The 12929-nt window shown below is 38.3% G+C and overlaps 2 protein-coding genes across 4 annotated transcripts in view; both read right to left on the bottom strand.

The window, feature by feature from the left end:
* Nucleotides 1-12929, bottom strand: part of tefu (Serine/threonine-protein kinase tefu) — a 41507-nt gene that overhangs the window by 24587 nt on the left and 3991 nt on the right. The window lies entirely within an intron of this gene.
* Nucleotides 5053-10418, bottom strand: LOC135697825 (protein PAT1 homolog 1-like). Its single transcript, XM_065217638.1, has 2 exons — nucleotides 7845-10418; nucleotides 5053-7740 (listed from the first exon to the last, which is right to left on the bottom strand). Exon 1 carries the CDS (start codon nucleotides 10256-10258, stop codon nucleotides 7853-7855), a length of 2406 nt encoding a protein of 801 aa, XP_065073710.1. The 5' UTR covers nucleotides 10259-10418; the 3' UTR covers nucleotides 5053-7740; nucleotides 7845-7852.

Raw genomic sequence — 12929 nt, forward strand, 5'->3', positions numbered from 1 at the left:
TCGGTGAAATCGTTTATTTAAAAAATCAAATTAAATTTCTTTTTCAAGTTCAATTAGTATAAAATTCAGGAAAAATATTCAGTTAGGCTTCCGCTTTTCCAAATCCGAATTGCCGGGCCTTACGCTTGACCCCTGCCATCAGATTTTGTACAGCCACCTTGTCCACCTTCTTCGCCGCAGAAAGCCAGTTTGCCTTGAACTGCTGCTCGCCCTTAGCAGTTTTTTTTTGGTCTTCTTTAGGTTCCGCTTGACAATAGCCCAGTATTTCTCAATTGGGCGGAGCTCTGGCGTGTTGGGAGGGTTCTTGTCCTTGGGAACCACCTGCACGTTGTTGGCGGCGTACCACTCCATGGCCTTTTTACCGTAATGGCAAGATGCCAAATCCGGCCAAAACAGTACGGAACAACCGTGTTTCTTCAGGAAAGGCAGCAGACGTTTATTCAAACACTCTTTCACGTAAATTTCTTGGTTGACAGTCCCGGAAGCTATGAAAATGCTGCTTTTCAAGCCACAGGTACAGATGGCTTGCCAAACCAGATATTTCTTTGCGAACTTTGACAGTTTCATGTGCTTGAAAACATCTGCTACCTTTCCCCTTCCTTTTGCCGTTTAAAACTCCTGTCCCGGAAGCTGCTTGTAGTCGGCTTTGACGTAGGTTTCGTCGTCCATTACCACGCAGTCAAACTTCGTCAGCATCGTCGTGTACAGCCTCCGGGATCGCGCTTTGGCCGTCGTATTTTGATTATCATCGCGATTTGGAGTCACAACCTTCTTGTAAGTCGATTGTCCGGCTCGTTTTTTGGCTCGATGCACGGTTGTAGACGATACACCCAGCTTATTTGCGGCATCTCGGAGAGAGAGGTTAGGGTTTCGCTTGAAACTACCGGCAACTCTCTTTGTCGTCTCAGCGGCTTCCGGTTTTCGATTTCCCCCCGATCCAGACTTCCTGGCTGTCGACAAACGTTCCCCAAACACTTTAATTACATTTGTAACGGTTGATTTGGCAACTTTTAGCGATTTTGCCAACTTTGCGTGCGAGTAGCTCGGATTTTCGCTGCTCTTCTTGCTTGGACGGCATTTTGACAACTGAAGAGTGAATTCCAAAATCAAAATAGGAGCAACATTCTACACACACACACCTTCAAAATGAGGGGTGTTCAGGTTTTTTAAATGCAAAATTGAAAGAAATACGTCAAGTTGATATTGACCAAATTTTGACCGTATCACCCTTTAGAAGAGACACAAGCAGAGCCCTAACCGTGGCCGATATCCTGCAAGGAAGGACAGATTGCAAGGCTATCCTGAGGCAAATTGACCTGAATGTTCAATCCCGACCGCTTCGTAATAACCTTATGCTAAGACTGCCTCGTCGCACAAATTATGGAGCGATTTGCGGACTGCAGAGAACATTCAACAGAGTTGCATCTGTTTTCGACTTTCATTTCTCCCGGCAGGAGTAACTGACTATGGCCCTTATTACCGATGTCACTTCACGGTGAAGTGGCCGGCGTTAAGTGCCAATAGGGTCGTAATAGAGCCTAAAAAAGAAGGAGAAACTACCCAAATTTCAGTAGGTTGCAGCTAGATTGGTCAAATTTGAACCTACCCAAAAATGGGTAAATGAAGTTGGGAGTGACAAGTTGACAAATGGACAAGATCTACGTGAATGCTTCTCGAAAAAATATTATACAATCGAACAACATGTGACGAACTTACGACACTCCAAAGTTGGTCTATCCCATTTAGTTGTCGATCAGTGAATTAAATAGGAATATTTCTTTCAAGCATAATAATAAGACAAACTATAATTTATTTATGTAGAGAAACAAAAATTTACTTGAATTAAGCTTTCAAAAAAACAAAAAAAACGGTACGCTATTGTATATCTTCTAAAATATTTTTGTGTTGCTTAGCAAGTTTAAAACGTTACAGAATTAACTATTTTTACAAAGTGTGTTGAAAGCATTTAAAGCTGCTATTTGTTTAACCTTTTTATTGATAATGTGCTTCACATGTTAACAATTTTAGACCATCTTTTTGACAATCCTATGTATAAAGCAAGAGAGAAGGGTTAGTAATTTCCATTCAGTGTCTTGTACTCGACTACAAAACACTGAAGTCTGCACATTGTAAACGAAATACGCGTATCTGTCAAGGATAAGCAAATAAGGTAGCGTAATTAAATGGAAATTACTAATCCTTCTCTCTTTCTTTATACATGTATTCCACTAAGACGCCCACATTAATCAGGATTCAATCCTATGTACATTTACCCATAGAAAAATAATGCAGTATCAGATACTAGCGATAAATTTTTAAACTTGGACATTTAATTACCGTTTACGCTTGAGAAAGTATAGATTACAGCGCATAATATGGAACAAATGTGGGTGATTGCTTGTGGGCATCTGTACCTATCTACAGCTAAGCAAATACGCAGTGGATGTTCAAAGGCAAGAATACAATGCTGGATTAAATACATTAAATAACTTTATTTACGGCTTGTGCAATATAATCTATTCGCAAGTGTCTTCGACACTGACTTTCTTACACCTCTAATGACTGAATAATACCTAACAGTGCGTCTTTATTCTCCTATCAGATTTATTTTATTTTCATTGTTCACAATAGCACTGGCTAGTTATAGATTTCTACGTGTATAACAGAATTTAACGGAACCACAAAAAATATCTGGTGCTTTTTGATTTTTCTAAAAATGTCTGGTGCGTTTTTATTTTTCTAAAAATAAAATTTTTGAAAAAATTTACATGTACGTAAAAACATTTTCTCTATCTCACCAGGTACAAAAAAAGGTAAACTCTAAGCAAAACCGAAAGGTCGTTTGTTTTTTATTTTTTGAGCGCGACTTTTTGCCATGAGTGATGAGATAGAAATTTTTTTTTTACTTTGAAGTCTTCTTTAGATTTGGAGAAAAAACGGATTTCCTTAGATTTCTGACATATTTTTCCAATATTTTTAGAAAAATCAAAACTTTCTTTTTCAGAGCGGTAAACTTTCCGTCAAAGAATTGTACAATAAGGGCAATACAGAGATGTCTATCAGATCTACGTTTGATCATGAATAATTAATTATAATTGAAAATAAATAATTGTTTTGTGCGGTTGGAATACCTTAGCATGAATCTGCTCAAATAGCCGTAAGGCTATTCGAAAATGTATGTACATGGTCATTGAAACATAAATACACACGTGCGCAACGATTCGTCAATATGGTTGTATTGCCTACTCCGGGAATCACATAAACTATTTACAATAATCACGATTGCGTGTATTTGCATGAAGCATTTTTTTATTTCTATCGAGGAATACCAAAATCTTTCACTGTGGCTTTAAAGTAAAACATACGCCTTTTAGCGATACAAGTGAATTTTCAGTAGGTAAACGTAAACTGTGTTAACTGAACAACAAAAACATGACGAATAAGTTAGGAAAATGATTTGAGATTGCTATTTGGAAACATAATTCGACAGCTACTAGCGAACGCTTGAATAGAACTATAATTTAAATCGATAACCATGTATGTGCAGCTGGATACATCTAGGTCGAACGCCATTAGAGGATGCTATGAACCCTAATCGATGTTCTCTCAAATAAAAAAAAGGAAGTGTTGTGACCGAAACACGACCGCATTATTGATGTAGAACTACGAGACTGTTTTTGTGCGTCAATTCAATAGTAATCACGAAATTAATGATTTATAAATTAATTCTAAAATCAACAAAGCTCGACCAACCATTAACTATCTCCAAAGTTTCTAGTTCTAGTTTTTTCTCATAGATGGCAACTCCCTCCGTGACTACCTCGCTAACAGTTGTTTCAGTATGGGAAAAATCGTTGATTCGTGAAATTCTCAACATCGCTTATATCTGCAACACGGATACTTCCAGTGTCGTACTTTTCGTGTAATCGAGCAAAAATATCCATACATTCTCCGATTCAAAACTATCAATCACTACACTGGGCATTCAACTACTCATCAACTCTTAAGAGTTACCAATTTAATTCGTTCAAACAAATCTGAAGGCCACTCAACTGGAGTTGCTCTTCTAGACATAGAAAAAGCATTCGACAGTGTTTGGCATGAAGGTTTGATTGCTAAATTGAAAAAGTTTAATTTTCCACTTTATATTATGAAATTAGTTCAAAATTATTTAACTGACAGAACTCTGTAGGTAAATTATCAAAATTCCAAATCTAATCGACTACCTGTTAGAGCAGGAGTTCCTCAGGGTAGCATTCTTGGGCCTATATTGTATAACATTTTCACTTCGGACCTCCCTGATTTGCCTCAGGGTTGCCACAAATCTTTGTTCGCTGATGACACAGGCATTTCCGCTAAAGGAAGAAGTCTTCGTGTTATTTGCTGCAGACTGCAGAAAAGTTTAGATATTTTCTCTTCTTATTTACAAAAATGGAAGATTTCTCCGAACGCTTCCAAAACTCAACTTATAATATTTCCACACAAGCCTAGAGCTTCGTTTTTGAAACCTAGTAGTAGTCATATAGTCACTATGAACGGAGTTCAAATTTCCTGGTCAAACGAAGTGAAATATATTGGATTAATACTTGACCAAAAATTAACTTTTAAAGATCACATTGAGGGGATTCAAGCCAAATGTAACAAATATATAAAATGTTTGCATCCTCTTATAAACAGGAACTCCAAACTTTGCCTGACGAATAAACTTCTAATATTTAAACAAGTTTTTAGACCGGCCATGCTTTACGCTGTGCCAATATGGTCTTGTTGTTGCACTACCAGGAAAAAAGCACTTCAAAGGATTCAGAACAAAGTTCTGAAGATGATTTTGAAGTTGCCTCCCTGGTACAGTACTACTGAGGTACATAGAATTTCGAATGTTGAGACTTTAGAACAAATGTCCGACAAAATAATTAATAATTTCAGGCAAAAATCGTTGCAATCCTCAATTGCAACGATTAATTCTCTTTATACTTAGATAAGATTTAGTTTTAGTTTTTAGTTTTAAAATATCAATTGTTATACTGACATGCAGGTTAAAAAAAACCTGTTTAAAATACTGAATTGCCAAGACACGAACAATGTAAAAATACTTGGATATATATCATAACAATTAAGGCTGGTAAGTTACTGTAGTAACTGGAGCACCATGGTTAAAATGAAATGTAATTTATTTTGAATTTGGAACAAATAAAGTGTTTAAAAAAAACTATATTTTGCAATACATAGTATATTTTTGACAATCTCAACCAGAAAATTCGGGATGCATTGTACACATTTAAGATTTTGTGCAATGCACACAATCCGGAATCCTACTAATTGTTGCATTACATTTTGGAGCATGACGTTCAACGATCAAATATCAACCACCTCTTCGATAAGGAGACCAAGGTTGACAAAACTGTAGATTAATCTGTGCTTCTACAGATTATTCGGAGTATTAAAAACCAAGAATCTGTATTCACAGATCATAGATTTTTAGGTTTTAAAAGATCACACAGATTTTTAAATTATGATAAAACATTCCAAAAATAAAACATAAGTTGTTTAAAAGACAACTTTTATTTTCACTTCAGAGCAATGTTCTCATCACCTACTCTTGTATCTACATATTTATTTTCTGCGATATAAAAAAAGTAGAATGAGTTTTGTAAAAAGTATTTATTTCTGTTGCGACACATATAAATCTCAATTTTAGATGGTCGATAAATCTGATGCTAGCAAGTCAATTTACAAAAAATCTGTTTTATTCTTTTGCATCTAAATCCACACTCGCATCGGTCTCCACTTTTTGCAGGAAATAAAATCATCATCAATCGTAATCCTATCTATTAAGCGCATATCACAAAAGCAAAGTAAAGTTTCCTGCATAGAGTCGCCCCCTCGCATTTTTGTCTAAGTCAATAGTAATTTATAACACATACATTTTTATTAGTTTCAGTTTCATGATCAGAAAACTCGCTTGATCACTTTGCTAAGAACATGTTTAATGGATTTAATTCATAAACTTTCAACACAGATATCATCACAGGTTTTTTTGGACAGAAAATAGGATAAAAAGATTTTTTGGAACAAAAACACAAATTTCCTTTTGGCAACCCAGACGGAGACTGACTAATGGTTTTCAATCTAGAGAAGACAAATACCCTGCACGGCCAATTAAACCAGCTCAAATTTAAGCTACGTTCACTCAAATTCGCAAGAACGTAGATTACTCATAGACTACTGAGTAAAAAATTTCTCGATTTTCTAGGAATCTAGAGAGGTTTTCCCTAATAAAAAATTACCATAAACGAACGATAATCCAAATAATTGAACTATTCTACAAATGATTTGGATGATACCCCGAACACGTCGTTAAGCGTCGTTAACCATAACATTTTTATTAGGGTTACTCAGTCTATTAGTATACACTCAGGTCTTTTTTACACCGGGTACTGCCCATCAAAGCATACCAGTCACAACCTTGCTTGATTTCCTATTCTAATGGGACTGTTATGCGTTCATGGATAGTATATGTACCGTGTTAAAAAACAACGAAGATTTCATGCCAATCGTATTTACAGCATGCTACGGTCCATGTAGACATATTTAAAAAAGTTCTGTATTTTTTTCTAAAGTATGCCTATGGCTTGAAACGGATTATTTGATTCGAAACAAGTAGATTGGTTGTATCGATATCGAGAAATCGTTAAAAACGTACCGTGTAAATTACGACTCAGCGGCACCAACCGTATAAAAAAAATGAGTGTATGTACTCCTATACTGTTTTTGTTAACCCCTTGCTAGCAATAGGGTCTCGGGGGGCTTAAGCCGATCTAAACCCTATGTATAAGGGGCCTCATAGCCTAGACAGTAAAAACACGGTATTACCAAGACGGAGGCGGGCGGGTTCGATTCCCGGTCCGGTCGTAGGAATCTTTCGGGATGGAAATTTTCTCGACTTCCCTGGGCATGCTTGCCACACAATATACAAATTCATGCATTGGTATTGGCATCGAAAGCTCTCAATTGATAACTGTGGAAGTGCATTTAGAACACTAAGTTGAGAGCACACAATGAGCTAATATGCACTAAGCAATAAGCTTGAAATGCGAATAAGAAGAAGTATTCCGATCAGAATCTACTGTGATAAAATTATCCATTCAAGCCACTGTTAGATTTATTTTAATAATAATAATATATTCTCAAATCCTCGTTCGTTTTTATCATCAACTAACTAAATTGACCTAAAATTAACTTGAATTTGTTTAATAGTCAATCTAAACTCGTTATCTCGAATCTCTTATTGGTTGTAATCATCAATTCAAATAATAATTATTATTATAACTTAAAATTATCAAATATCAAGTTCTAAAGGAAGGACTAAAAGAGACTTGCCGGAGCATGACTTTACAACCCTTTGTGGCAGTTCAATTTAATTTATTTTTATCATTCTTGTTTTGTTACTGTTTTACTCAAATCATTCCCCTAACTTTCACTCTTCAGCAGCGCAGCGTGCGTAACCTGTACCGATATAGAATCAAATATTAAATAAATACCAATTATTGTACTTTTTGTGTAAATGATTAAGCACACTTTAATGCGGCATGTGTTTATCTCTACCTTTACACTAGGTTTATAAAACAAACATATAAAAACGATCAGGATGTTGTCCTTCTTGGGTAATAAAAATGCATCAAATTTTGAAAGTTTGAGCCTCTTCTCAAAAGCCAACGAGCAGAACGAACTGGGTCCATCCTAGGGAAAGAAATGAAAGCCAAATTTCAACAAATACTCCAACATCTGCCGGCAGTATCACAATGTGCTTGACAGAACAGAGATGCCTCTACAATCTAATTTACCTTGCAATTTACTTCTTCGTCGAAGGCGTGGTCACATCGTTGCTCGTAGGATCCGCCGTGATAAATTTGAGGAAATCATTCGCCTTCACTTGCTGCGGAAACCGCTCCAGATGGACTCGAACGGTGCGCACAATATTGTTTTCCCGGTCGATCTTGATCGCGTGCTGCAGATTGCAACTCGGCGTTGACGTTGAAATCAGTTTGCTCACTATACCGGTTATGAGCTCCAGACAGTCAATCCACTTGCTAGTATCGGTCGGTGTGACTGTGTCGGGTGTTTTGGACAGCAGCACCTCCATTTGAAATATAATGGTAATTACGGAGGAGAGAAGAAACTTGCAGCTGGTTAGGAAAGTAAGGATTTTCTCAGTTCCAATCGTTTGGGACAGTTTCAGCAAATCCAAGAACTGGCTGTACTGAACATGTCGTTCGAATTCGGTGTACAGAGCAAATAGAACGCCTTCTTGATCATCGCGGTCCTTCTTCAGTAGGAATGGGATTGCAGAGAAAACTGTGCTCCATAGTGTCCAACGGGAAGGATGCTCTCTCAGCAGGACAAAGATTCGTCGGAGGAGAATCTTCCCTTTGCGTACACCTAGCGTCAATGTGACCTTGTCCTGAGTGAGACCACTCATCAGTACCACTAGCAGCTCGTCAGATGTGTCCGGTTCAGCATTAGATGAGATAGATACATTTTGAGAAGAATTGTCACTTTGCTGAGCCATGCGTTCCTTCTCTCGTTTTTCCTTAACTATCAAGGCGGCTTCGATCGCTGCTGGATTTGATAAATCTTCCATCTTGAGTACAACTTTGAATAAAGTTTCGATGTGTAGTAGAATATGGCGAGACTTTCTCTGCATGGACAATTCCAGGCTGGTATTGTTCTGATTGGACAATTCGTTCCCAACGACGTCCATGTCTATTATCTTCCGAGGCGCTGTTACGCTTCCGCACTGCAATTTTCCAAGCGAATTCTCAAACTGCAGCGGTGTATATGTGCGAGGTGGTTGATCCTTCTGTTCATTATTCCATGACTCGGAAATCTTCCGCTCGCGATTATAGCCGTGCAACATTCCGCAGTTCCTGGCCATAGAAGACATCAGCAAAAGTTGAGCGTGCCCTTTCGGTTGAGTGAAAGGATGATTCAATTGGTTATCCTTGTACGCCTTGCTTTCGTTGTTTCCTTTCAAAGCAGTCAGACGTTCCTTGTAGACGGTAAAGTAGTAATCGCTGATGTAAGGAGCGTCAGAATTCAGTTGAGTTAGCTGAATTCCGATAAGCCACTGTTTCTCGCGATTGGACATCAGGTTCGCATACTCGTCGTAGTCCGATCCTCTCGGAATGTTGCTATGCCGCTGATGATTGAGATTTTTATTATTATGCTGATTCTGACGATTGAAAGAAAGCATCGGATGATTTTGTTGAATTTCTTGAACCAACTTCTTATTAAACTGATTATTTTGGATGTTCTGAATTAGATTCGGTTGGATGGGCAACGGGATACGCGGAAACAGACCAAACTGATGCCCTACTCCAGCCGGAAATCCAGGATGCATCGCCAAATTATTGATGGGTGTAGAATAATGTGCCGGCAGGAAATTGTATGGTAAAAATCCAACTGGCATTCGAGATTGGTGATTCAGCAGAGGTGGAGGAGGAAACATTTGATTCCGGATTGCCAATAGTTGTGCAGAAGGCAACAGCGGCTGAATAGAGGGGTTAACTATTGGAACTGGGATCGATTTCTTCACTTCCTTGTTTTTCTGATTCTCCTGTAGAATCTTCTGCTGCTGTTCCTTCTCCTTTTTAATGTGCTCCTGCTGCTGTTGTTGTTTTTGAATTATACTCCTTTCGATATCCTCCACTGATAGCATCTTAATGGGAGGTTGCGTCGTAGAAAAATTCACTCCGAAAGGTCCAGCAAACTCATTTAGCATAGGAGTCGCTGGTAAACTTGGAAACATGCTTTGCACTTCATGTCTGGCCGGTGGCAAAGCTTGAACCGGCTGCTTCTTCACTGGGCTATCCCAAATACTTGGATCCAACCGCAGCCGACTTCTGATGTCTTCATCCAAACTCAAATCAGCTGCACTGCTGACGCTTTCATCTCCGTCGCCAAAATCAAACCTCGACAAATGAAGGTCTAATTCATCATCATCAAACAGCTCCTCCCTGCCGTTTTCAATGCCATCACTGAAACCACCGCCCTTCTCCAGACGCACCAGCGTTTCGTGCGTATTCTCCCAATCTCCTTTGTCTGGATCACCGAAAGTTTCATCATTGAGAGCATCGTATTCGCCTTCGGAATCGATACTGTGATCGCAACCATTGGTCGCTCCTGTCCTATCGCCGCGGAATCCATCCTGCTCGTCTACCGATGGCAAGCTGGTGTCGAAGCCGAAAAACGAATTCATTCCTTCCGATACAGTTACAGAATCATTAAACTCATTATTTCTTCACTATTTTGGCACTCTGGACTGTGCACTTGTTTCTCGGATTATTATCAAAGTTTAAATCAACTAAAGTTTTACACGCTTCGCAGATTGCTATAAATTTAATACCGATATAAATTCGACTGAAACGCGATTAATTTTGACATTTCATACACTGAGCGAATTTACCATGTCGTCATTGCATGATTAATCATTCAGAGCTATCCGATTTCTTTAACATCGAAAATAATATGAGATACCCGATTGACTGATAATTGACATTAAATGGGATGATTCATCATACATATAATAAAAGGAAATAACATCAACCACTTAATGAAGTACCGTTCAAATTTTGAAAGGTATTAACAATAAATGAATTCAAGAAAAGAAATGAACTAAAATCATCCAAGTGAACCCCATAACGAAAATCATACAACAACTGTCATACGATTCATTTTCATATCGTTTCAGTCTCCCATTGCGTTTTGGCCTTACCATTTTTTTCGCAGTTTGTTGCGTCTCTCTCGAATAGCAGTACACAGTTTTTTCGCATACCACGGGGAGTGTCACCAAAAAGCGAACGAGAAAAAAGTTTTCGGATTCATGTGGCAAAAAAGTATCTACTCGTTCCGTTCCCGTTTGATTCGAATGCTTCAGTGCCCGTGGATTGTTCGCGATCCAGCCCACCCTCGAGGAGGTGGTCAGCGACTTTGAGGAAAGCAAGTACCAAAACGCCGAATTGCCTCTTTCGTACTACGGCAAGTCGCCGAACGAGTGGAGTTTTACAAACTGGCCAAGTGGCCATCGACAGAAACGTGTAATCAAAACAACATCCGCTGGTTGATTCAAATTCCTAGACTTCAGTAAGTTACTGGGAGGGAGGTCCTTTGTTTCAAGCAATACGATTCTAACAAAACAAATTTATCTTCCAGTGATATCTTCAAGACAAACCAGCTGATGAGCTCGTTTAGCAGATTTTGGACAATATTTTCAAACTGCTTTTTGAGGCCACAAACAACCCGAGCCAACATCCTAAATTGCACAAGTTCCTACAGAACGCGATTGGGTTCGATTCCGTGGATGACGAGTCCGAACCGGCGAATCCACTGTTCGATGGGGACGCCAGGGGCGAGGCCGGCCCAGTGTAGCATTTAGTGTGGTTGTTTTATCATAAATGAATAAAACAATTGTTCAGCTTATAAAACAGAAGTGTTTCATTTACAACATTAATTAACAGTTCCAACAATTTAGAAGAGATATATTTCGTTATGATCACAATTTTTAAACAGTAAAATAAGCTTTCTGCTTCCATATATTTTTCATTCAGATTGCACTTATATTTCATTTAAACGTTGCATGACAATTTATTTTGAAACTGTATGACGAGTCCGTATCTATCTCAATGTTAATCATACGGTTTGTTCATTTCAAGTCTTCCTAAGAATGGATGATAATCATGCTAATGGTTTACAGCGTGCAGAACGAAAATCATCCTGTTTTAGAATTAATGCTATTTAGTTCTTCTGTGCTTTGAGAGCTGAATCAGAGAATGATAATCTTTCACAAATAGAAAAATAATCCGTATGGGGCTCAAGTGAAGCAATAATCATACAATGATGTATGGACAATTTGGTTCAGTGTACAAGAAGAGTGCACACGCGAAAAATAATAAAATACCTGCACGGTAAGAAAATAGTACTCAAAAGTAGGTTCTTTTCACCATCTCACTATCATATTGATGCAAATATTGATGGTTGCACTGGACTGCTCCAAAAATGCAAAAAGTGTGATAAAAGTGCACGTTTACGTCAAATCGTGTTGTTGTCTTCGGAGCACTTATTTCTTGCTCCATAAGGAATAAGTGCACCGAAGACAACAAAACGATTTGACATAAACGTGCACTTTTATCACACTTTTTAATAAGTGAAAATGCGCTTATTTGTCCAGTATGGTGGGAAATGCGTAATTTAACGAATATTTGATAAGCATATTGACGGAAAATCAAAAAAAGTTTGATTTCATGTTTCAATATTTCCCCTCTTTTCCCCCTAGTGTTTTACTACAGCAGCAGATGGGGCCTGTTCCTCAACATCTTTTGTCCAAGGGGGGGAGGTGGCTGTCAAATACGAACAATCTTCGCCTACCTCGCATGCCTCGCATAACTGGTTCCAAACGTAAACAAGCCATAAGAAACCTACAGCGATTGTTTACGTTTGGAGCCAGTTTCATACAAGAATGATCAGTAGGCTGATTTGACAGCACGTCCCCCCCAGCTTTTGTCACGGTGGTTGTGATTTGACTCCGAATATTCCATCGAATACAACAATGTTAGTTAGGAGCGACCCTGTATTGGTAAACCTTCGAAATTATTGTTGAAAATATTGACATGAACATATTGATGGAAATATTGACGAAACTTCTGTCAACTTCTTTACATACTTTTGACTAAAGAGCCTGAATTTATATATAAATTTAGGCTCTTTACTTTTGACTAGTTTGCCTCCTTTTCTTCATCTAATGTTGTCAAAAACGGAGGAGCAAAGCCACCTAACAGTAGTAGTAAGGGTTGATGCATATATTATGTCACGCTCTAAGGGGGGAAGGGGGGTCTAAGATTTTGTGACAAGCAATGCATTAGGTATAGGAAAAA

Source organism: Ochlerotatus camptorhynchus, unplaced genomic scaffold (genome assembly GCF_037179485.1).
Source record: "Ochlerotatus camptorhynchus isolate MF236.1 unplaced genomic scaffold, CSIRO-AGI_Acam_v1.1 ptg000078l, whole genome shotgun sequence".
NCBI classification, from domain to species: domain Eukaryota; kingdom Metazoa; phylum Arthropoda; class Insecta; order Diptera; family Culicidae; genus Ochlerotatus; species Ochlerotatus camptorhynchus.